The 27177-nt window shown below is 38.0% G+C and overlaps 1 protein-coding gene across 1 annotated transcript; it reads right to left on the bottom strand.

The window, feature by feature from the left end:
• On the bottom strand, positions 1-24715 carry LOC145691851 (uncharacterized). The gene is made up of 2 exons (XM_081767164.1): positions 24599-24715; positions 1-1736 (listed from the first exon to the last, which is right to left on the bottom strand). The coding sequence occupies exon 2, from the start codon at positions 1734-1736 to the stop codon at positions 300-302; it is 1437 nt and encodes a 478-aa protein (XP_081623290.1). The 5' UTR covers positions 24599-24715; the 3' UTR covers positions 1-299.
• Positions 24716-27177: the final 2462 nt, after the last annotated feature.

Here is a 27177-nt window from a genome sequence, read left to right as displayed (position 1 = left end):
TGAATGGTCATGAAGCTAATATCCTTAACATTCTTCAATTTAATATTTGATGCATCTAGTTTTGCTTACTCGTGAACATAGTCTCTAAACATAATATAAATTAGAATATTTCGTTGAATCACATATTCACCCATTTTCTCAGCGTAACTACAAAAATAATTTGTGTTCTTTATGTCTTCATTTTCTCTGCACAATTATCAGGCTCCTATAAGATATACTTTGACGAAAGACAACTACTAATACTTTTCAAACAAAGAGAGAGCGGTGTTATCGCGGTGACTTCCACACTATTTAACTACTTAAATTTTGAGGAACTTGTATATGACGCCAAATACCAACAAACTTACAAGTACCAAAACCAAAACAGTAATAACTTTAGCGAAGGCATTTAGATTCATTTCTGTTTCCATGTGCGGATCTATCCTACGTTGTTTTTCCCTTTCACCCCTAGCTAGTCCAGGAAAGGCCAAGCTTTGTGTAAAAGTAAGTTTATGGATAGATTCAGATATGCTATAAGGGCCAATGCTGCCCCTGGCAGAACGCAACATGTATTCTAAATCAACACTATCCAACATGGAATACCTGTTAGGAGATGTGCTAACAATTGAGAGTTGTCGGGAAGCTCTTCTTTCGTCGTTCCACATATCACTTCTCAAAGAATAATTAGAAGAAAATCGACGAATTCTATCATCCCCAAGTGATAGGCACGACATCTGGTCTGAAACACCTGAACAAGAGTCAACAGATTCACTACGATCATCGGCGGAAGAACGGCGACTCCAGCTGAAATGTAACTGACGAGGATCTAAGCTGTTTCTTTTCTCTTCCAAACTTCTACTTCCACTTCTGTCTCTCTTACTTTGAAGTAAAAATAGTCCGTTACTGCTAATAATAGAGCCTTGAGGAGATTTAGCGCGCGCTTCATCCACTGGCGATGAAGGAGGCTTTTCTGAGCAGTCTGAATTCACTATTATTTTTGAAGGAACTTCCACTATCTTTTTGTCAAGACTGCTTTGTGAAGAACCTGTAGACTCTGGTGGTGACGTTACTGCTGACTGTGCAGATGTTGTTGGAACTACAATGGCTATTGACCCGTCATCAGTTAAGTCCTCAAATGACTGAAAGTTAACATGTCCTCGGCTATCACTTCTGACCTTCCCAGGTCTTGCTTGTGGTAAAAGTTGTAAAGAACTATTAGAGGCACTAGTGTCCGCAGAAGATGATACTGGAAGTTTAATGTAACGAGCATCATCTGGATGAAGGCTATTGCTGTGACTTCTGGGTCTTCCAGGACCTTCTGGAGGAGCCAGAAGTCTCTGATCATTTGGCCAACTTGGATGTTGACCAGAGCGAAGGTGACGTCGTAAGGCTGGAGGTATAGGAGACATTCCATCACGTGGGCTCGCTTGGAATGAATCGATTCCCGAATCATGATGCCCAAAAGATGGCAAGTCCTGTTCACTAACACCATTTTCAGGTGGGAAGACAAAACTTTGTCCGTCAGCTTCTCCGCGTTCTCCACTGTATGGTGGAGAATCTTGACTAGGCCACACTTGCAACAAAGGAAGCGAACACGCTGCTGCTTCTTTTGAAGATTCATCTCGTCCATCAATATTGCGCCGATCTTGAGTCGAATCACTTTTTGGTTTCTTAGAGCTACTGCTTGCAGACGAATCCGATCTTCCAGAGGTTACAACATTCCAAAGTCGTATGAGACCAAGATCTTTCATGGGCATCTGTAAATTAATATAAAAGTATTAATTTTGTATTTCATTTATTATTCTTAACTACAGAAGTAAATTTAAAATGTTTAAATGTTTCAACATGTACGGAATTTTCAACGATGATTCCAATGTCGTAAAATAAGTAATCTACAGCAATTTATATCTATTGAAAATCGTCTAGCTAATCTTTATATTTAAGAGTAGTGTTTAGACACTAAGATGAGCATGTTAGTAATTCGACTCTATTAACTATATTTTGAACAGCAAAAAATTAGCACATTTATACATTCTTACTAATGAAGTTGCAGGAATAAACTCAATCATTTCAAAATAAGTACGAAATTAATCATTATAGTTGTTTGAAAATCAATTCAGGTTGCATAATTATACATTTATTCGCTAAATTGTAGACGTTAAATTTTCCAGAAAATATTAATAAACAGAAAATAGTTACTATACGACAGCCGGTGTTTACTTATTTAGGATAGCTATCAGGTTCCATACAATTAGCAAGGATGAGTAATATTACTATGTATATACAAATATAAATGAAATGATTAGTTTAGTGTCTTATGGTTATACCCTTTCGGCCAAAACAGGCACATAGATGATGGAAGTGAATAATTGTGAAAGAACTGGTACACTAAAAATGTGGCAGAAAGCGGGAGATCTTCAAGAAAATTCTCGATCACGATGTTGTTTAGCTCAAACTCGTATACAAGGTGGACCATTTACTGTACATTGAAACGCTCTCCTAATGAAATTTTGTACCATACAAACAAAAACAGCGGAACATTGTTTGACATAACTTACAATGCCACCAGATTAACAGTGTTGCCAATCCAACATAAAGTTGTACTATTTCAAATAGCACTACGTCAAGTTATTACGTACTTCAAATCTACATATAACACAAAAAGTTCCAATATCACGTTTGTTATTCGGTGTTACAAAGTAAGGTAAGGTTGCCATATTTTAAAACTCAAAAACCTGGAAGTTACTAAATTATAAGAATCTTTGAAATGCTTAAAATGAAAAGAAGTGTTATATACTAATTTACTTTCTTTCATTAGATAGAGTTGTTCAAGTATTACTTAATCATATTTTTAGTCATTTTAGTAGACCTTTTCCTCCTTATTAAGCAAACGTAAGCAGATGATTTAACTTTCGCCCGGTAATCATTTTTTTTAAATTTCTCAGGTTTCGTTGTTCTGTTTTAGCTCATTCAAGGTATATGATCTTTTCTTTCACACGTTTTCTCTCTTCGTGTCGTATCCTTGTTTTTTTCTTTCTTTTCTTTCAGAACGGTTAATTTTTGGCAAGATGGCAAAATATTTCAGAAGCAAGATGCAGATTGAAACGGAGTACTAAATATAACAGTAAGATTGAGCAGTAAGACCTTTTGTCCCTGGCCCAATGAAACAAATACTTCGTTCAATGTCAAAGTAGTTAAATCGTGAACTTAATTAAATCTATGTTTTATGCATTCAAGTTTTTTTTTTCACCTTTTGATTTGACACTCAGAAATTGAAGAGAATATTTATATAAGTAATTCTGTGAAGAAAGCAAACTATAATATTTCCTTCCTTTCTTCTTCGCTGAAATCCAAGACATTTAAGCGTTCCGAGAAATATTTTCGGGACGGAAAAAAAAGGAAATGAAATCTTTGAGTTTTACGTCCTGCGATTATGCCGACTAGGTTAAGGGAGACTGTGATGATGAAATAATGAATGAAATTTTGAAATGAAGAAAGTGGGAGGAAACGGAGATCCTCGAGAAAACCCAAGCACACGGTGTTTGTCCGCCACAAGGTTCACTTGGCGCGAGCTAAGATAGACCTAGGGACCCCAAGCACTAGAGGTGAACGCTTTACCACTGAGCCATCGCGACCTCATTTTCGGGACGCCGGGACGCAAATTTCGATTCCGTGACGTTCCCGAATTTTCCGGGACGAATGGTAACCCTAAACTAAGGGCGCTACAATATCCAAACAGCCATAAATATCCAAATTTTCGAGATATCTACAGCAATAATAATGAAAGTGAGATAAATGTAGCAATGCACTTATCGAAATTACCTTAGCGTCGAATACTATGAGCATGGTATTTCTATCAAATAAGAACAAAATGACAAGAGATTGAAAATTTTACCTTTTCTTAAAAAGATTTATTTCCAAAACTATTCAGATAAGTATCGCAACCAATTCTATAGATAGATTTCAATAAGAGTAAAAATCAGAATGTCTTCTACTAACTAACTAACTAACTAGCTAACTCTATGGCCTATGGAACCCGCAGGTTCAATGCCGCGTTCACAAAAGCTCTCCACTGACTTCTATCCTTAGCTAACTGCATCCAGTTTCTACTTTGTATTCCAATCTCTGCGAGATCCATCTTAACATTGTCCTCCCATCTGCGCCTAGGTCTTTCTCAAGGTCGTTTTCCGATTGGTCTTTCAGTCAAGACTTTGAAAGCGTTTATACTTTCTTCCATTCTAGCTACATGACCCGCCCACCTAAGCCTCCTAGACTTGACGACCCTAACAATGTTGGGTAAACCGTATAAATTATGTAGTTCCTCGTTATGAAATTTCCGCCATTCCTCATTCCTGTTAATCTTGGGTCCGAAAATTCGTCTCAGGATCTTGTTCTCAAATACTTTCAGTCTATGTTCTTCCCTCAGACTAAGTAACCATGTTTCGCAGCCATACAAAACAACAGGCATGATTATCGTTTTGTATATTTTAAGCTTCAAATTCCTCGACAGAATTCGCGACGATAAGAGATTTTGAACCGAATAGTAACACGAATTCTCTGCTTTTAGTCGACATTTAATTTCTTCGTGGATATGATTTTCCTCTGTTAATATTGATCCTAGATATTTGAAACTATCCACTTTATCAAAAGTATTATTTAATATTTTAACGCATCTATAATTTGCTGTATTACGGTCCCGACGCACTTCCATGTGTTTAGTTTTCTCTGCATTTACTTCTAAACCCATGTCCCTGCAAGCGTTTAATAAGATCTCTGCATTTCTTTCTATTGTTCTCCTATCACCCCCTATTAAATTTACATCATCAGCATATGCCATAACCTGGTGAATACCGTTCAACTCTAGGCCCTGGTTGCTATCTTTGATTTTCCTTATAGCGTATTCCAGAACAAAGTTAAATAATAATGGCGACAACGCATCTCCTTGTTTCAAGCCATTTTCGACGTGAAAGCTCGTGGACAAAAAGTTTTCTACCCGGACTTTACTTTGGGATTCATTTAAACATATTTTGATTAATCTAATTAGCTTTCTCGGTATTCCGAGTTCTGTAAGAACGTTGTATAATGTTTCTCTCCTAACCGAGTCGTACGCCTTTCTAAAATCAATAAATAGTTGATGCACTGGAGTATTGTATTCCCACTTTTTTTCGAGTATTTGGCGAATGGTAAATATTTGGTCGATATTTGATCGATTTCGTCTAAATCCACACTGATAATCTCCAATAATTTCATCTGCGTATGGGGTCAGTCTTGCTAATAAAATATTTGAAAGGATTTTATAGGATGTTGACAGAAGAGAAATGCCTCGATATTTATTACAGTCAGTTTTGTCGCCCTTCTTGTAGATTGGAACAATTATTCTTTCCACTCTTATGGCAATTCTTCCTTGTTCCAGATAAGGAAAATGAGTTTGTGTATCTTGTTCCACAATTTTTCGCCTCCAGCTAAAATTAACTCAGCCGGAACCCCACCTACACCCGGAGATTTGTGTTTCTTTAATTTCTTCATAACGGTTTCTACTTCTATTCGGTTGGGTTCTGGAATATACGGTTCTGCGGTGTGTATCTCCTTTTCTCCACGCACACTAGTTTTTGGTTGCGTGTTAAGCAAATCGTCAAAGACATCTTCCCACATATTTAAGATGCTATCCGTGTCAGTGAGAACTGTACCGTCAGATTTCTTTAATATATAAGCACGAGGTTGATAGCCTTTCTTAAATTCGTTGATTCCCTTATACATGTCCCGAATGTTTTTATTTTTACTATTATCTTCAAGTTCCTTAATTTTAGCTTTCAGAAAATCGCGTTTCTTTGTTCTAAAAGTTTTAGAAGTTTCCTGCCTGATATCTGCGAAATTTTGTGTAGTTATTTCATTCGGATTTTGTAGCCAGCGTAATTTTGCCTGTTTTCTCTTTTCTGCTAGTTTTATGCATTCCTGGTCGAACCATGGTTTGTTCCTACGTATTTCCGCGTGTCCCAATTTTTGTTTTGCTGAAATTTTAATGCTATCTCTAATTTCAATCCAGGTATCCTCAACACTAGTGCACTCCGAATCTTCTAAAGCCTAGAATCTATTCGAAACTTCAATCTGGTATTTCTCACTTACCTGGCTCTCTTCTAATTTCTTTAAATCGAATCTCTCCGTTTTCGGACAATGAATATTACCTTTATTCAACGATAACCTCTCTCGTATTATCGCTGCTACCAGGTAGTGGTCAGTGTCACAATCAGCCCCTCTAAACGACCGGACATCAATTATGCTAGATTGCCTTCTTCTATCTACTAAAACGTGATCAATTTGATTATGTGTTTTCCGTCTGGTAATGTCCAAGTGTATTTATGAATGTCACGATGTGGGAATTTTGTACTTTTCATGATTAGGTTTTTGGATGTTGCAAAGTTCACGAGTCTAACACCGTTGTCATTACTTTCCTTATGCAGACTTTCGTTCCCTATAATTGGTTTGAAAATATCCTCTCGTCCTACCTTCGCATTGAAATTCCCTAACAGAATTTTCATATGGTATCGCGGGAGTTGGTCAAATATCCGTTCTACTTCTTCGTAAAAACTGTCTTTTATATCGTCATCCTTATCTTCAGCTGGGCATGTACATTTAAAACAATAATATCACACCACCGTCCCTTAAGAGTAGTAAAAGAAAGTCTGTCAGTAACAAATTCAACCCGTTTAATTGCTGGTAATATACGTTTATGAACGAAAAACCCTGTTCCTAACTGGTGATTTTTATTTCCTTCCCCGTAAAAGAACGTAAAATTTCCGGAATTCACAGATCCATTTCCATTCCACCTAACTTCCTGAACTCCTACTACATCCATCCTGTATTTCTCTAACTCACTCGTTACGGAGTTGAACGCGCATGCCCTATAAAGACTACTAATATTCCATGTTCCAAATCTCATGTCCATTTTCTTTTGGTAAGGCCGTGCCAAGTTATCAGTTCTTGAGCAAATTAATATCTCAAACTGCTTCGGAGATGTGGGAAATATTTGTAAAAATTGCTTTACTGCTTAAATAACGTATTTGTGGGATTTTTTCAAGAGCAATTATTGCTTTCCTTTGGTTCTATATCATTACAACAGTACTTTTAGTAATTATAATTATAACAAGTTCTCAGGATAATATATTCAATAATTTTAAGCACGTCACAGACTATACCAATGTTCTTCAGAACAGTTTGAAATATCAAATTGATGAAAATCCTTAGGTCCCGAAGATCCTTAGGTCGACTGACAACTCGATATAATTGGATGTTATACTAATTTAAACAGTTTTTCGGAATAAAATCTTTTCTTAAAAAGTCAAGTTTTTGATACCATCTACCTTTCTTCCTACTTGCTAGAAATAAATCATGCCATGATCATAGTAACTGGCACTAAGGTGGTTTGATGTACATTTTCCCATCTGTCTCACGTTATTGCTGTTGTAGAGGGTTCCAAAATTTGGATTTTTATGAATGTTTGTAATATTGTAGCGTTCTTTGTTTGAAACACGGAATAATAAGTATAATATTGTAAGTTTTCATTGAACTTGTAGATTTGAAAATGTGTAAACAACCAGACCTAATGCCATTAAAAAAACTTTATGTTGGGTTAGCAACGCTGCTAACGTATTGGTATTGCAGAGTATATCAAACAATATTTCCCTGTCAATGGTTGCAAAGTACACTATTTCAGCGTTCTGTGTCTATTAGTTGAAAAATATAAAGGTGTATCAAGATAAATGATCCATCTTTACATATAGATAGATAGTTAACAAAATAATAGAAATTACTATGTACACATCGCAAACGGAAGTAACAATAAACATTCATGTACTGCAACTACCTTGTGAGTGTGCTATATTAGATAACTAGCAGCGTTCACCCCGCTTCGCTGCGGTCACCCCGGAACGCAATAAACTTTGTTACTTAGATAATTTTTACTTTTTCGCTTTCAAGTGATATGATAAAAACCATAGAAGATTGCAGTAAATGTTAACATTATATCGCCTGTCATTTATGTTAACCCGCCCCGCTTCGCTGCGGTCACCCCGGAAGTTTTCGCTTTCAAGTGATATGATAAAAACCATAGTAGATTGCAGTAAATGTTAACATTATATCGCCTGTCATTTATGTTAACCCGCCGAGTGACACGGTCATGCGGGTTGCATATAAATACGTTTATTTTTACCTATGATGAACTAACAAAGGATTTGTACGTTATGGACACTTGAATGGTCAATTATCTCAAGACACTGGTAATTAAAAATTAAAGTGATATGATAAAAACCATCTAGGGTCCAAATCCTAATAACCCCCCAAAAATAAAAGAAATTGGTTCAGCCGTATTAGCGTGATGAGGTAACAAAGGATTTGTGCGTTCTCTTTTATATATATAGATAGAGGAGGTGTAGTGCAATTTTTTGTGTAATAGGTGCGGTTCCCTATTTTTTCCACTGTAAATACAAGACGCGTGTTGTAAGAGAAAGATAGAAAAAAACTGAGGGCGAACTTTTAAATATAAATGCAATTCATGTTAATTTAACATTTAAAATCGTATTAAGTTAACTATTTTAACAGTTCGGTTAATTAATTGACAATTTTGATTAATAGTTATTACATGAAGTTCATTAAGGCCATTTCTAACACAGATTGATACTAAAAACCACGGAATTTATATGTATATTTATCTCCTGGTTCGGCATTTGGTGACTTAGAAACTTGAACTGCTGGTGCTAGTTAGTTTGGTTTGAGTTTATTGTCCGTTCACTCTAGGATGGAAAATTGTTTACAAACAACAATTGTAGTGCGAGTGTCAAAACCTTGTTTCTCAAACCTACATGGTTAATTCATGGTTGCCAGGCACATGAATCGTCAAACTGAATGCACCTACTTCTGCACTGTCATGGACCAATTATTATTACTACATAAATTGCTACTTTTGAGATGACTGAGACATTAGCATTATGACAAATAGACTTAGCTAGACCTATTATGTAATACAATCTAACATATAATGCTCACCAGAGGAAACTTTCTTATTTTATATAAAAATAAAACCAACCCCAGAGTTTGGAGCTCTTAAAAGTAACTCTAAATAGCAGTATTACAACCCACCGCCTCCAGAAGTTTGTCCTGGATCCGCCCCTGATGTTCACTCAATTTTGTATAATCGTTCTTGTTTGAAAGTGTGCGAAATCTTTGTAAGCCTGGCAATATTGGAAAGTTGCAGTTTGTGTTGTAAATAATAAACAGAGAGAGCAAAGACCGTTATGTTCGCTGGACAGGGTTATTTTCGTATTAAGGCGACAGAGAGCTCATCCGTGGCTAAGTGGTTAGCATACGCGCCTTTGGCGTGGGAGACCCGGGTTCGATTCTTGGCGGGAGCTCATGTGGTTTGGAATCAACGTTAATCAGTAGGTCCACGTCTCATATAGCCTCGCTCCTGAAAGGGACGTTAAACTCAAAATCAACTTAATAAGGCGACAGAAACGTATTGTACTGATTGTAAACAGGGGCTGAGAACTTCGATGCGAGTGTGGGTGGAAATATTCTCGCCACATATTGCCTGTTGGTGAAGGTTTGCAATGTAGCAAACTGTCAAGTCTAGAATTCTATAACAATTGAACGAGCTTTGAGGATTATGATGCAATAATTATAATGACTAACAACCATACGCTTAAAGTACTAGGAAATAAAGTATGTTGCTACAAGAAGAATATAATACACATTAAATTACGTGTTACACATTAAGTACAGTATAAAGCAAATCTTAACACATAAAGATTTTTAAGCAGTACAGATTTGCCCTCACTGTCTGTGTGCCCTTATCAGACATTGTGCAACACAAAAAGTTATTAAAATAGGTAGATCGAGCATGGGCATGAACCCGGCTCCGGCCGGTCTTCCTGATTAAGGTTTTCCTCAGTCCCACGAGGTGAATGCCTAGATGGTAGCTTCTGTGAGGCCTTCCAGAATTGGCGGGAGATTCCTCCAGAATATTAAGTTGCCAACACTTTCGCAAATATTGTGGTGGTGGGTTCCGACATCCCTCTTTGGTTTTATGACTGCTTAAATTCCTTATGAATTAAATGAAGAAGTGTTTCTTTCATTCTCTTTCTTTCTTTGTTGGAGATCCTTCGTGGCTAAGCGGTTAGCGTACGCGCCTTTGGCATGGGAGACCCGGGTTCAAGGGTTTAGCGGGAGCTCATGTGGTTCGAATTCCACGTTAATCAGTAGGTCCATGTCTCATATAGCCTCGCTGCTGAACAGGACGTTAAACTCAAAAAATCAATCAATCAAAAATTTCTTTCTTTCTTCTCATCTTTCTCATCTTCGCTCTCTTTTCCCCACCTTCTTAAAATCCGAATACTATCCTCCTGTAAGACTGTGTTTCTCTCTATGGCGCAAGGTTTAAAGAGACCAACCTGATATAGTTAACTATTAGCAGAACTCTACTAATAAATTCACATTAAAGAAGTAAACTGTTTTGAAATTTACGCAACTTGGAAATACCACACTCTACTAGTGCTAAAGTTGATGAGTTAGTGCCACTGTTACCATTGCGATAAGGGGAAAGGAACGGAAGGACTGATAAAATTCGCTAGCCAGATTTTGTGTCAAAACACAGCGCCAAGCTATAGTAAACGGACAATAGCGTCCCAATAAGAGTTGTATGAGACTTGAACATACAGCTTAATGTGGGATCCGAAACACATAAGCTTCTACTGGGAATCGGACTCGGATCTCCCACGCCACTAGTTAGTTGGCAAGTACATTGTAAAATACAGCTCAATCCTGTATATGCGGGACGTCTGGAAACCCTAGCAATAAGTGAAACGTTGCAGAACGATAGACCTCTGCGATATTCAGAAAAGGTAAATTGTGATTGCAAGGTTAGAGCAAGCTTATCCAAGATTAATAATTTATTAGGCGTATCAAAAACAACGTGTCTGAGATTATGGTTGCGTACAGAACTCGTGACATAACATCAGCAAAGGAGAACAGCGAACGAAAACGAACCTTAAAAGTGAGATATTGCCATAAAGAACCGTAGAGCTGGAACGACCAGTTTTAACAATCAGTCCGACGAAAGCTACACAACCTAAACATCCGAAGTCAGGTTTGAAATCTTGCGGCAACTTACGGTAGCGCGAAAAGATATTGCTGCCAACGTAAAACAGCAACCGCTGTTGTTATGTTTAAAGAAGACTGTTGTATACGATTCCGTTAGACATCTTTCCATTTATTTTCAAAAATAAGCTAGTTTAAGCATGGTCTTTTAGACTACATTTTTGGGTAGACATCAGGTCGATAGCCAGCCCAAAAATGTAGTGGGAGCGTTAGAAGTTAGGCGGGCGACCCAGCCATATTATAGTTCATTTGCAAGGCTACCGTGAAAATTTTAGAATGGACACGGCCCACCCTAGCCCTCCGTGGATACGGGCCTGGTGGACATCCTAAGAGGTAGACAGCTCTCTTAGCTGGTCTAGTGTATGGTGCGTGCACCTTTGTTGCACAGGGTTCCAGGTTCGATACCCTGTGGGACACTGGCGCAAATCCCGGGGGGATGAGGGGGACATGTCTCCTCCAATCTTGGAACTGGGGGAAACTGTCCCCCCAATAATCCGATTTGAAATGTGTTTTTGGGAAGAAATGTGATGATTTGTGTCCGATTGCCACAAAGGAAAGTTAGATGAAATTCATGTTCCCCAAGAATAAGCCTCAAATCTGCCCACTTCCCAATGTTGAAGACAACTCTGCTCCCCTGATCCTCCACAGCATTGTTTTTCACCTTCATAAATATTTTGAGCATCGCTAAAAAAGAAAGAAAAAAAAAGATTATGGGAACGGTCTTACCCGTCCCCACCAACCTTGAAGACAGATTTGTGCCGCTGCTGTGGGAGAGCCTTGAAACCTTTGAACGTATTACGGTTGTTCGGATTCCACGCCTTATTTATCTTAGTCACTGAAAAGAGATACTAAACAATCCTATGAGGCATACGCTAAGAACTGCTTTCTTCTTACTATTAAACATAGAGCCTGCCCTGTGTGTGAGCTGCAATTTCATGGCATTCTGTTAGCCTATTATTGTATTACTTTGAACATACGAAGTACTTTCAGTGGAATCACGATGCAGTCTTCCAAGATGACAATGGTCTAATAAACACAGTCAAGATTAAATTGTAAGCCTATGTTCTATATAGCTTTATTCCAGAACGGAAGTTCAAATTCAAAATCATAAAGATAAGAGCATGCCTTCTTCGCAACAGCCCATCAATATGTAAACAGATCTGCAAATGGATTTAACAAAACCATGTATACAGATTCAGAGATACTAAAATGACTATCCAAAAGTAAAACCTTGTATTTACCTTCTCTTTGTAGGTAATGGCATCAAACTTCACATGCAGTCGTGCAAAGTATCAGAAGTTTAACTCTGGATGTCAAGAGAATAATCCGGCATTTTCGAGATCAACTAATACATAACGCCATATACTTTGAAGCAACGGATTTTTATTCTCCAAGAGTAATAAAAATGCATTAACAGCTTGATCATTGTATTGACCGTGTGCTGTTTTGGTATGGTTCACCCTTACTGTTTGGAGAACGTTCAGTGAACTGTTTCCAGACTGTTGTTGCATTTGTATTATTGTTGAACGAGCAAAGTCCGTTGCTCCAAGGTATATTTTGCCACCTATTGGTTGACCTTAAGAGTGTTGGATTATTCTCTTGACATACAGAGCTGAAATTTTTACACTTTGTACGGTTGCCCGTGAAGTTTGATGCCTTTATATGCAACAAGAAAGGAAATATAAGACCCTTTTTTACACATTGTACTTATCTATTGGATGGAAACACCTGAAGTTGGAAACACGTGAGATGTCAGGGTTAGCAGCGGCTGTGTAGTGACAAGAGCTTCGAACTGTTGGTCTAGGGCAAACTCCATACTACATGAGGAACAGTAGGACAGCAGTCTGAAGTGAATTGAGCAGACAGTAACAGTGTAGAATGGGCGTCCTCTCTGGTTTTCAAACGGGAAAATTGTTGCCTCTCGATTTTGTAGAGCGTGCGTGGCAAAAATTGTTAAGGACATTGGTTACGCCGCGAGGGACAGTGTCCATGGGGATAATGGAATACAAAACTTAATGCAAACCCACTTCGGTGAAGAACAGTAGTAGGAAGAAAACCAGCAACAGATCTAGCCACGTATTAAAGCAGACCGTTATTTAAAACTTCCGTGCGATGGAGTGCAACTAACGGAGGAAATCAAGCAGCAGGAAATCACAGTCTGCAATGAGTTACATAATATGGATATCGGTGTCGAGTGCCACGAGGGAAACCGCTAATAACGGACCATCACGCTTTAGCAAAACGCCAATAATGATGCCGTGAGCATACAACTTGGACCGTTGATGACTGAAAACGTGTGATATGGTCGGATGAGTTATTGTTCATCTTATTTCAAACCATTGGTTGTGTTTATATGTGCGGACGGCCAAAGAATTGTATGATCTCCATTGTCTCCGTCCAGCCGTGAAACATGGCAGCAACTCTGTGATGCTGTGGGCTGCAATAACCTGGTTTTCAGTAGGTCTTCTGCTAACATTGTTAGTCGAGTCACTGCCCATTATTATTTCGCTATTTCAGAGAACCACGTGCATCCTATAATCCAGATCTTGTTTTGGGGCAATGGCGCCATATTTCAGAATTAAACAGTAATTCACAGCTCGAGTTATTGAGGCATGGTTCATTGGGAGGCATGGTTTATGAGGACATTGGAATAAAGATCACTTCCTTCTGATTGCCCAATACCCGGACCTGAACATAATCGAACAACTATTTTGAAGACATGAATCCGTCACAGATTTCCGCCTCCTTCTCTCACGGGACTGAGTGATGCCTGCACGCAAAATGATGTAATGTTACACTTGCTACCATTCACAACCTCTTTGACTCCATTATACATTGCATAAGAACTGTTCCGAGGCGAAAGGTGATCCAGCGCCACATTAATGTGGTAATTTGCACTTTCTGTAGGAGTTTCCATTAAGTTGATAATCATGTGAATATTGTCCTGTTCGGACTAATCTGAAACACAGACTATGTCAGCATGCAGAGAGAATGATGTATATAGTTTGAATGTCCATAGTTGACAGACCAGACATAATGTTTGTAGGGCATGCTGTTAGTAGTTTGAAGCTTGTTGAACAACACATGTAAGTGTATTGTGTGTGGAGCATAGTTTGTGTTTGTAGAGCCAGAATGATCTGTTGCGCAATGTGGTGTATTCAGTGGATGGCGTACAGTGGGGCTGGGCCGGATGTCGATCTGTTCAATTGTTACTTTGGGTGATTGTGACATATAAATGGTCCTCGTTGGTCCACATAATGGTTTAGAGGAAGGTGGAACTTATGTAAACTGCAGCTCATACTAGTGGAGGCGGCTTGGACTATCCTCCGAAATAGACAATTAAGACTTGTTCTTGTGTCAGGGAAATAAAATTACGTGTTACTCCAACACATCCCCAGAGTGATGGAACCAAAGAGAAGGGACTACAAGCGCGAGTGGTGCATCCTCTCGTGTCCCAGGTGGGATACTTGTATTCTAACATACACTTGGCCCCTCAAGAATATTATGAAGTATTACGGATCGTCCTGTTTATGGTTTGGCTGCCATGGATAGTTCCTCAGGAAAGATTCCAACGACCTTTCCAGGAGAGATGACGCTTCAAAATGACCTTGTCTTTAATAGCAGACATTCTACATTGGTCATTGTTGCGGTAATGTACAGAGTACTTCTGTTGTAATGAGAGATACGTGAGACATCAGTATGTAAAAGAGATGAAGTACTATATTACTTGTACTGGCTTCCTAGGGATCAACTTTGGCACACTCCCAAAAGTTCATGTCTATTATCATCAGTCATTGGTTCCAGAAATGTACGGAGTTCCTCTTCTAGAACTAGAGGAAGTCAAATATTGAGGGTGGGAACGGGCGAGATGAAGCACGATTCACTTGCTTATTTTAAACACGTGTGTTTTACATAATCTGTTAGATAGCAGGGCATCCATAGCAGTGTCTTATTCTCACTATAAAAGCAAAAGCAGAAATACTTAAGCGAAGCGCGATTTACTACCAGCCTTTATTTAAAAAGATTTTGTCCAGGAGGGCGAAATCTAAATGTTACGGGGCTAAACTGGAACACTATTTGCTTAAGAACGTGCCATGCACAAGAGTGACATGTCTAAAAGTGTTCGAGAGAAAAGAAATTGGAACTCACAATTAGACTACGTCTGAGGAAACAAAATGCTTACCTACTGAAGCAATGTTTCATTTGTTTGGGTTGAATGCATACCACTGACGTAGAATTGAACTCTTACTGCCTGTTTTCGTCCGTACGTTCACATTTATATTGATTAGACAAAAGTTAGGTATACGTCAAACATTATGGCCGACAAGTATTCGAGATATCCAGCAAGTAATATTACGTCTTTGAGAAGCTATATATTATTTACGTAGCATGTGCAATGTACTACGAAACATTGTGATTGTGAATACAGTTACACTTCAAGCGACAGAAAACAAGACCTAGCCACTGGATAACAGTACCTGAGCAAAAGAGAAAAGATGGAAAAGAAGAACTAAGCAAAAAAGACACCATTTTTATTCAAATAAGGTACACAAGATCGGTGTAAAGTGCTTGTAATTATATAAACAGAGACAGTGATCTCCCTTGAAGCATCATCAACTCAAGCCTTTGATATATGAAACAACTACGTTAGTAGTGCGTTTCGAATTTCATCGACCAAACAACGAAAACAATACTGTACGTGTCTAATCTCTCAGGAAGAGATTTTTTGATCTACTTAAAGTGCAATGACCGTTTTCGTTTAGTATAGTCTGCCCTTGAACTTGAATTGAAGGTCAGTTTGTTCATTAATTGAAAGTGCCGCTAGTTGTTTTGTGTGAAATTCAACCCAACTTTGTTAACTTTATAATGTAAGTGTTACTGGAAACCCCAAGGACAGGTATTTTTTTCTTTTTACAATCAGTACACCAAAATGTCAGTGTCGGCCGGTCGATACTCTCGGAACAGCAAGATCTCGATTCAATGACAGACAGTGACAGTGAACGTGAGAAAGCCAACGCATTTATCGGTGTAATGTACAGAAACAAGACCGCAGATAATCTCGTTCTCTCTCTCTCTCTCTCTCTCTCTCTCTCTCTCTCTCTCTCTCTGTGTGTGTGTGTGTGTGTGTATTTTCAATATACAATTTTTACTTCCTTATCAGAATCTGAATTAGTAGCGGGCTTAGGCATCTTGTTGCTCTAAGCAATTTATGATCGGAGGCCCTTCAGTTGCCATTACACCCACTCCGCGAAAAGCTTTCCGCTAATGAAATCGTCCCAGAACATTTTTGACACTATTGCTTTTGCCACAGACTGTTTTATAGTACATTTACTTTTATAAAGTAATCTTCGCGGGTCTAGATTGTTCGTTAACCTTTTTCATTAATTATGTTCAAAACAAAAGTTACAAAATTGTTAATAATTCGTCCAAACTAAACGAAACGTAAAGTTAGGAGATTATTATTATTATTATTATTTTTTTTAAAAGAGAGATTTCAAATGTTGATTTTTCTTTTGCGGCTCCTCTGAGTTCTATGGCTCTAGTAAGCTTGCTTTGTTTGCCTAGTCGGAAACCCGAAGATCAACTGAATAAGGAATATGTGTATACTTCATGTCTAAATCATATTTCAATTAGCAACATTGTAGTGAATGTTATACCATTATTTACAGGACATTCGCTCCAAATTGAGAAGTTTCTTACTTTTCCTGCTAAACTTCCCTGTCTTGATGTGAGGCTATACTCTATGATAAAGTGCAGTACATTAACTACAATACACTAAACTAGGATGCCGCAGTGTCACAAGTGATAGAGCCTTTACCTCTGGTACGTGGTATCCCTGTGTCGATCGTACGTATCGCCAAGCTTTTATCAATTTATTCATTCCGACCATCACCATCTCCTTTAGCCTATACATCATAATCATGAAATGTAAATCTGATACATTTTACATTAAACTAAACTAACCCCTGACGCAACAGGCCTTACAGGGCCAGGGGTCACCAGCCAGGTTGTACCACTCATGCGTTTGGGGTGATGTGATCAAGACATCGATTCCCCTCACGATGAGTTCTAGATCGGAAATCGTTATTTCTTTCTTTAAAGTACCTCCTTAATTGAAGACCTGAATTGAGAAACTCCAAGTTCACCGGAATATTTTTTCAGGAGGAACAAAAATCATTGTAATATTAAATGATTTTGATTGGAAAAGCTTTTTAGTGGTTTATCTTATTAATAATGTTTCTTGCTGTCGGTCCTTGAAGCTCCAACTGCGTAACACATATATCAACGTGAGAATTATGTATACACGACGTATGTCTATGGACTTGAGATGTTTTTCAGTTCAAGTTCTCGATTTCAAATATTTTTGTCTTCTTGGACGTTGGACTATGTATATATATTTTATATTTTATAATGTCCTATTAGGTTAGAGTGAACGTCATGTAATCCCCAGGTAAGTCGTTTCCTAAAGAAAGAAATCTACAATACCTGGTTCATGTGATTTGAGATTAGCATCCCTTTCGGCAGGAAAACTATATCAGAGTTGTATCCACAGAACGTAGCCGTGAGATATCAGAGTTGTAGCCGTGAGATAAGAACAACATGAGCTCCAGGCGTGAATCGAACTCGAGTCTCCTACGCCAAAGGCGCGTACACTAACTGCTTAGCCACGAGGGAGCTCTACAGTACCTGATTAATCAATATGTCGCTGTCTTCACTACAATCAATTCTTGTCATCGCTCAGCCAACGGTTGGATTCCATAGCGAAACAAGTCTGGTGTGTGGGAGGTAAAGAAGTCCACATCATCAGGGAAGGTCTTTCCTTCCAAGAAGTGATCGAAAGGCCGGTAGAGATGGTAGTCAGTAGGAAAGATATTGGGGAAAACGGCGGATGATGAATGGCTTAATGCTTCAACTCTCGGAGAGAGTACACAGTCCATTGAGCGAGACTATTATCGTACAACATGAATACACCATGTATGTCTATCATTGCTGGATGCTTGCGGACAAATATGTGATTCATTTCATGGAGTTTAGCACTGTAACAATCTGTATCTCTATTTTACCTCACATGAATAAGAGATGATGGGTCATTTCTATTATATACCACCATAGAAGCAAAAGCACCATCTGTTAGTGGAGAGGTGATTTTCGAAACCATCTTGTACGTTGATGAAGATCCATTGTCTTGACACCGTTTACGACTGTCATAAGAGATCCATTTTTTAAATCTGAAGTGACAATCTGATAGAGGAAACTTTCTAGGTTATTCTTAACACTGAAAGAACTTCACACCTCCAGATAGGAATTTTTGTTAGCCAATGTCAATTCATTTGATAACCATGAGTTCAATTTGTTGGCCTTACGAATTGTACGGAGCGGCTGTACGACAGTGGTATGGTGTATGTTTAACTCGTCTGCATTGGCATACGAACACTTTCTGTCTCTGTTTCCACCGTGTTTCTGTGGAGCTCATCCGAACATAATGTTAGTCAATGCTCACGAGGTTCATTTTGCAATGTTGTGTCACTGGAACGAAATTTGACACACCAATATAGAATGGTGAGTTGATTCGTCATTCCTGGTCCAGATGCATTGTTAATATTTCTTTGGGCTGTCTATGCGGAATGTCTCAGTTTAAATTCATTAAAATATATATACCTAGGTATATAGGCGTAATTCTGTGTTCTCCATGGTGCATTTTCATAAGACCCTGTTTAGCAATGCACTGTCTCTTGAGTGTCTGGGAACCCCAGCCTGTTTGCTGGAAGTGTACTGAGTTTGTGACATTATACGCGTGACTGTAGTTTATTCTTATGTTGTGCTGCTGAGGTACGTTTCCCACCAGGCATTAAAGTGGATATTTCATGCATGCCAATCTAATAGGCATCGAGCGTTGCGTTGTATTATGAAATTACATGAATTAAAATTTAAAAAAATAATTATTCTTGAAATTGGCGAAGGAACTTCACAAAAAATGTTCCAGTAAGATTTTGGGATGTGTAACAAGAAAAAAACTATGACCTACAGTAAATGCATTAAGCTAGCTTATGGAACCTTTGTTCGCGACAAGAATTTTACATACATTAAGTGTGTAATATTCCCTTGTTATGTGTTGTAATGGCTTGTGAATGATACAGTGTACGGGCTATGCATTTCAACATACAAGCAGAGGTAAAACTGGATTTGAAAACGTAGGGGGACGGTAGGTAGCAGTATGACATCACGCTGTCCCCCTGTCTAACTTTGCTCATTGTAACTTTTAGGAACTGGGGAGACGCCATACATATTTTTTTTCAGATGGGGGAGGGCGTCCTTCTGCGTTCCCCCCACTTTTACCCTTTCATACAAGTATAGTGCAAATTGCAGAGAATGAATGAAATTTAAATTAATCTTTTACGTTATTCCCTTTAGACTAAAGGAGATGAATGAATATGAAGTAATTAGTAGAAGGAGAATGTGGAAAGAAACCCACATAGATTTTGGCCACCACAAACTGACATAGCCTGCCCCCAAAGGTGAGCTCTACCACTGATTTACCGTCGTCTCAGCAACATCGTGTTCCTATAATGACATTGGTAAGTAATATTGCATATATTTGTATGTTCCACTATAGCAATGCTATAGTCTATAAATATTAGTTTTATAATGGCGACTAAAAGTGTGCAATATGAGGACAACAATGAGTATAAAATAATTTTTCTAGGAGTCAAACAATAAGCAGTAGTAAAGTGCAACTGGCCTACTTATTCGTGGCTCACCCTGTATAACGTCTCATTTAGATAAAAGCATTCCTTTTATCCGATACAAGAATTTAGAATACTCCATTTGCTAAAAGTGAACATTTCGTGAGCATTATTCTATTTCCTCTTTTGTTGCACCTGTTGCTTCATATATGAGTTCACGTATACATATACCTTTTGTCTATTCACCCATATATTGTCAGCGAATTAGTCTAGTACTAAGAAGAAATGACGTGGGCGAGCGTATTTGATGTAGTCGGTTTCGCACGTAGGTGTTGGATGGATGTTGTTGCATCCTTTGCGGTCCTTGTCTGGATAAAATAACAGGGCAACAAGCTTCTTTGATTCTTTAACAACAAAAAAATGGCTACAAAGAGACCATTTTTTTTTCATATACACACTTAACAAAACGTTTCTATTTACCTTAGCCTTGACATTAAGGGGAAAATATATATGTATATACATACAGAATATTGCGTAACATACTCAACTATTTGAGGTCAAGGCTCTACACCAATTGTAAGAAATAATTTCATGTAATTTGCGCAGGATTTTCTTAGTACAACTCTAGAATCCATAGTGACATTTCTGATTTGGCTTGGGGGGGGGGGGGCAAGACCCCTTGATATAAGTAAAATTTCCTGTTTTCCACTGACTTATTACTATTCTATTGATGAAATCTATATACATCTCAAACTCAGAGGGGAGGGGCAATTTCCCCTCCCTGACCCCCTAAATGACTCACCTGTCTAGAATGCTCTAACAAACGCATAAGCAAAGTGAACGACTATACTTATATACAGTATTTGAAATAACGTACGTATTCAAACGACAGAGAAGCAATAGGCTATTTATCACTATAAATAATAACAGTACAGTAATAACAAAATAAGAAATTTGACAATATTACACGTTGAGGAAATAATTCCTGTGCAACTCTAGAGACTGACAAAACATCAAGTACAGTGATTGGTAAAACTAAACCAAACCAAATCACTTGGCGTAATGGCCTATTTGTGAGCCTAAGCCTGCTCCAGCGTCATCTGCTAGCGACCGACTGAACTACGTCCAGGCTAGCGCCGAGCACGTGGTCAGCGCGCTGCAACGCCTTGTCCCTAACAGGCGCATAAGGAGATTTCTAGACCTAGTGACCGTCACGTTTGGTTTTCAAGTGACTTCCCAGTTTACCTCACGACGCTGGGTGGACGCCAAAAATTGGGAAATACCGGCTGGGAATCGAGCCCGGGACCACGCGGACAAGAAAAAATCTTTGAGTTTTACGTCCCACGCACGCGGACAAGAGTCCAACGCTCTAACTACTAAGCTACTGTGTTCCCACACTGATTAGTATTCAACATATACTAGGGATGGCCATTTCCGGAAAAAGAGTTTTCCGGTTTCCGGAAATCACATTTTCCGTTTTCCGTTTTTCCGGAAAGTTTTCCGTTTTTCCGGAAAATTTTCCGTTTCCGTTTTTCCGGAAATTTTTCCGTTTCCATTTTTCCGGGAAATTTTCCGTCTTTCGTTTTTCCGGAAAATTTTCCGTTTCCATTTTTCCGGAAAATTTTTCGTCTTCCGTTTTTCCGGAAAATTTTCCGTCTTCCGTTTTTCCGGAAAATTTTCCGTCTTCCGTTTTCAATTTTCCGGTTTCCGGAAAAAATATTTTCCGTTTTCCGTTTTTCCGGAAAAAGTGGCCATCCCTAACATATACCGCTAGGATGCCAAGTGGTTTAAACTCCAAGTCCAAAGTTAAAATTTTCCAGGAATTATTTAAAGTTCAATAACTCATAAAAATTCATGTTGCCGTTATGTTGGCAACCAAAATCATAGCTATGTAGTTTGTGATTTTATTACCATGCCGTTTACTAAAATTACTAAAGTCTTCTAAGAAAGGTATCTATCTATGATAAAAATGAAATCATTAGTCATTTTTTTTTCATTTTTTGGACTTGGGTCACTTCGCATCCAAGCGGTCCATACTCTCTCCTTCAATCGATTGAGTTAACATTTCAAATTAAGCCTGACGACTCATATTGTCCTAATAGGCTTTCCAAATAATAACATAGACACAATTTGCTTAACAGAAACTCCAAATACAACCTTTCTAGAACAATGAAAAAATCCAGGACCGCCCCCAGTATCAATCGTATGAAAGGAGTGCAGTGGTACGCAATGAGCATGCCGTGATAAATTGAATATGACTTGAAAATCAACCAATTAATAGTCATCAACTGGAATCCACTCAGAATTCCAAAATATAAACTATTGCAACGTGAAATACGTATATATTTTTACACCTGATAAATGACACGAGTTTAATTATATTTCGTTAATAAACCAAGAAATTTAATAGAAAATCTATGCTTTGTACATGTGTTTATTTATTTCGTCTGCTGAATGCTGTTCTGCAAATAAGTACACAAATAGCAGAATACGCAGAAATAGAAGAATACGCAAAAATAGCACTACTTTCAAGGTCGTTTTTCGTTTGAGTGATCACTCTCTATTCAAGTATGGACACCAAAAGCAATAAACCTGGTTTCATTGTTTAGCAAAAGTACAAAATCTACTGTGCCATGTCTTAAGACGCATCTCCTACGAATCTGGCTGTCTTTGGAAGTAACCACACACATTCGCGCCAATTTCTGGTGAACTTTGGGAACCCATTCAGGTAGGCGTGTTTCGTTGTAATCATATAATCAAGGTTAGATCCAAGCAAAGATACCCAGTTTTTGGGGACCTAAGAAAATTTTGACGAAGACCGGGCCTCCTCTGCTTCTGCCCCAATCGGCGTCCATCATCACATATTTTCCTTTCTGGCTCGAATGTAACGATACACTTACCTACAAATCGAGAGGTATAGAAAATACATATACCTGTTTTAAAAATACATATTTTACACATTATTATTATTATATTTTATACTTCAGAAAGTATTTTGTATGGAAAATAAATATTAAGAGTTTTTAGTGGAACGCTATTTAGATTACTTTTAGTTACAGTAGGCGTTCTTTAATCCGGTATTTTACGGTTCGGTACATTCTGTATTCGAGATTGAACGAGCCGCTCGCCTTTTTTAAAAAGTTTATTTTATTTTTATTCTTTATTTTATTTTTATTCTTTATGTTATTTATTTATTTATTTATTTTTGATTCGGCGTTTGTTCATCCTAACTGCTGCCCACGTTCTTAGACTATCAGTGTTTATCGTGTCGCCTATTTCAGTACAGTGTTTCCTATTTTCCAGCAGGTTACATGTCATGTTTGCACAACATTACAACTGTGTACACATGGCTGTAACTTGTTGGGGGGGGGCAGGGAGGAAACTGCCCGCAGGGAAGCTCCTTGCCTTTCGAGGGGAGGGGGCCGTTTTAAGATAAAACTTTCTTACTCCATATACGATACGAATATGATATTATAAATGAAACATCAAATGCAATGGTCGAAGTGAGACGGTATGCGGTGGTATGCCATACCGCCTCTGGTTTTTCAGTAATGAGGACATACCGTCTCTCGTTTTTCAATGATCGAGACAATATTTAAATAGCCGGTATGTTGAGTCAAAATCATAATAAAACATTATGAGTCAAAACCACCTCTGCTTTTTTCCACTTAGAATACTGATCAAATAGGATCACTACATTACATAAACAAAACAGCACACAAAATGTAATAAAATAAAAATGAGTCGTGGGCCCATTTCAGTAAAAAATGTCTATTATTAGGGGCCTAGAAATAATATTTATTCGTATAACTTTGAGATTTGTCAACATTGTCTCCTTAATTAATTTGTCATGTATGGAACAGGGTCAGGGACGAAACTAACGGCTCAACAGACCTTGCCGTGCGGGAGGGAAAAATGTTCCACACTGGTGCTTAGAAATCTGGAACACATTGAATGAGGAATTCTCACAAAAATGAGTTGGGAGAAGTGGTCCAATTCCCTGGCCACCCCGAGGGCCTGACACTACTTCCCTGAATTTCTTCCTGTGGAAATAACGGAAACTAACGGCCCAACAGACCTTGCCGTGCGGAAGGGTCCACAGACTCCGGGGACCCATAGGAGTAAGAGAAAGATGGAAAGAGGGGCCCAAGATTTAGATAAACAACTTTTTCCAGGGGCCCAAATACGCATATTAATGATTGCCCCCCCCCCCCCCAGAAAAAATCTAAGTTACGGCGCTGTGAGAACATGTAGTTCACTGCACTGAAAAATGTTCCCGAAATCAAAGACGAGTCCTTCAAATGCTAATAAAACCAATAATCATAAGCATGCAAAAGCTAGAAATAATTAATTATCCTGAAAAAAGACAAAAAAAAAAAAAAAAAAACTTGATAATGCACGATTTCAATATTGATTCTGAGATAGTTTATGATATATAAAAAACGAAATACTTTGTACAGTAGAATATTTATATCATCTGCACAGGTTGAGAATGCGTGTAAACACATAAAATACAAGTTTCAATTGTCTGCATTTTTATCTATAGTGATTTATCTTTAGCATTCCCGTTAAAACTATATTGACGTTCGATAATCTGGTAACATTGCTAATCCGGTGCCGCGGTAGTCCTGAACATGTCAGAATAAAGAGCACTCACTCCATTTCTAATTAGTTTCTATATTAGAGTTTTTCTTTTCATTTGGACATATTTTCAAAGATATATTCTAATTATAAATGTTTTGCTTTATATAAAAGTAATTAACAACAATTACGATATGTACACTTACCTTCTGGATTCAATAGCTTGTAACCCTATAATTTGGGTTTGTCTATTATTGGCCACAGGTGTGGTATTTGTTTTTGTAACATGACTCTTCCTCCCTTGTTCACAATACTTGTTGAAATCTGTTCAGGTCAGTTATAATTGAAAAAGCTAAAAAAATAGAAGAAGAAACATATAGTTATTACACACTGTATACGTTTTTCCAATATACATATGTATCAAAAGTCCGAGGTCATAGGCCTACGTCGTTATGAGTAGATACGACAAAATGGAAAAAGAAATGAAAAATGGAAAATGAAATGTGTTGGAAATAGGTGGTTGCCAGCAGAGCTGGATTTAGGTTTGGTGGGGCCCTAAGCTACTGAAGATAATGGGGTCCTTTATGTATCCAGATGAACGTATGTCCCTATGTACAGAAATGAAGAAACTTTTGATATTTTAAGATGCAGGCTAGCAGAAGGGGCCTCATTACTTACATCACAGGGTCTTACACAAATGAAGCACTGTTGCTATATGTAGATTTTATTTTATTTATTGTTTTTCTTATATTTTGAAAATGTGCATTCAATTTCTTGCTTTAGTTTTTGGGACCCCTATGAGGGTGGACCCTAAGCTTGTGAGCTTGTTTAGCTTATACGTAAATCCGACACTGGTTGCCAGTCCTGTGCCGTGGAAAATCAGAGCCCGGGGAGAGAAAAAATGAAATGAAAGCTTTCAGTTTTACGTCCCACGGTTATGCCGGTTAGGTTAAAGGAGACGGTGATGATGAGTAATGAATGAAATGGTGGAATGAAGAAAGTGGGAGGAAACGGGAGAACCCCGAGAAAACCCACGCACAGGGTGTTTGTCCACCACAAAGTCCACTTGGCGGGGGCCGCCAGGGGAGAGAGTATACAGCGGCGCTCCAGTATATATGAGTGAGATGGACGGACCAGCCGCGAAGCGCCACCATGACTGACGCAAAGCGTAAGGAAATTTTCAAAAATAAACATTGATTTTCCTTAATTTTGAGCACTTTTTTATTTACGTTTTTGCTTCCATTTTACATAGTGCACATGTATTTTCCTAACATGAGTAACATTTTTCCTCTTTTTTTTTCTGTCTTTCGTTTCCTTTCGTTTTCCTCCCGAATTTTGCTCCGCTCTTACTTCGGCGATCGGGGAACTTACTTCGGCACGGCACTGGAGGTTGCCAATCTTAAATGATGGATAATTTTCAATCGCGCTAGCCGTTTGCAGTCCACACTGGTAAAATGCCCTATGTTAAATGACAAAGCAACATTTCGAATGCATAACATTTCGAATTTGCTATGTTGTTGGTATGATGAGGGATCAAGGAAACAGATTGCTGTACTGGTAATGTTGCTTTTTCATTTAAAATAATCTCCATACCAGTGTTCATATTTTAGGGAAATTTCCCTAATTAGGTCGCGCACGAGGCGAGTCAAGACAGGAATTTCCTGACAAAATTCGAGTCGAGACACGGCTCTTGCAATAGAGAAATATACATTTTTCGAGTCGAGACATTACTTTTACAGCACATTTTCGAGACGAGACAGCCACAAATCTTGTCTCGTGCGCATCCCTATCCCTAATCTAGGGAAATCTCGTAGTTTTTAGGAAAAATAAAGAAGAAGAGGAAGGGGATTTTTTTCGATAAAATATGACAGTCTAAGGGAATTCTGATTGACCAAAATAAGTAGGTAAATATTTCACTGTTTTTCAGAAATAAGCCAATACAATAGCAATAGTGTGTGTGTTCAAAGTAATATAATTTGCACCCACTGTTGACTGGTTGTGTTTGTGTGTATTTTTTGTAAAAAAAAAAAAAAAAAGAAAAGAAAAGAAAAGAAAAAGAAAAAAAGAAAGAAAAAGAAAAAGGAGAAAGTGAAAGAATGGGAGCAAAAAACAAATGTGGTTAGCGCTTCTTTTAATATAGCTAAATTAATCTTCTCACATAACTTCTGTCATAGAAATTGGACACTCAACAAACTAGAGAGAATTTTATAATAAAAGGGAAAAATTTTGTAGCAGTCGAGGGAAATTTTCTTAAGGAAATCTACGAACAGTGCTCCGTACTAGCGTGGAGTCCAAACAGAACAGCTGTCCCGATTGGAAAAAATCCACCATTTTAGACTTAAAACCACTTATTTCCAGGAACAATTTTCCTTACTTTTTTTTTTTTTTGTATCTTTACTCATAACGGAATTAGCCTGTGGACCCGTACTTTTGATGCACTCACCATATTACAATGAATTAGTAATGGTATTAAAAATTCTATTGATTGCATTTTTTAACTAATTACAGATAATATAGTTTATCGAATAAAATTACGAAGATATTTTGCATATGTACACCTTGAATATTTCTGCATTTACAGCCAGGGGACGTGGCAAACATACACAGTAAAAATGAAGTGTTAAAACATCTTAATGTGTCTATCGTTGTTAGCGTATTTTTTCAACGTCATGCCATCATCTTCCCAGCGTATGAAGAATATCTATTAGTTGACAGTGAAGATTCTTACTAGTTATTTTTTGCTATAGACAAAGTTTTATATATATGACATTTATTCCAAGTAATG

This window comes from Thermobia domestica, chromosome 8, assembly GCF_964235325.1.
Source record: "Thermobia domestica chromosome 8, izTheDome1.hap1.1, whole genome shotgun sequence".
Lineage (NCBI taxonomy): Eukaryota > Metazoa > Arthropoda > Insecta > Zygentoma > Lepismatidae > Thermobia > Thermobia domestica.
The sequence above is the reverse complement of the archived record's forward strand: the minus strand, read 5'-3'. Positions and strand labels throughout refer to the sequence as shown.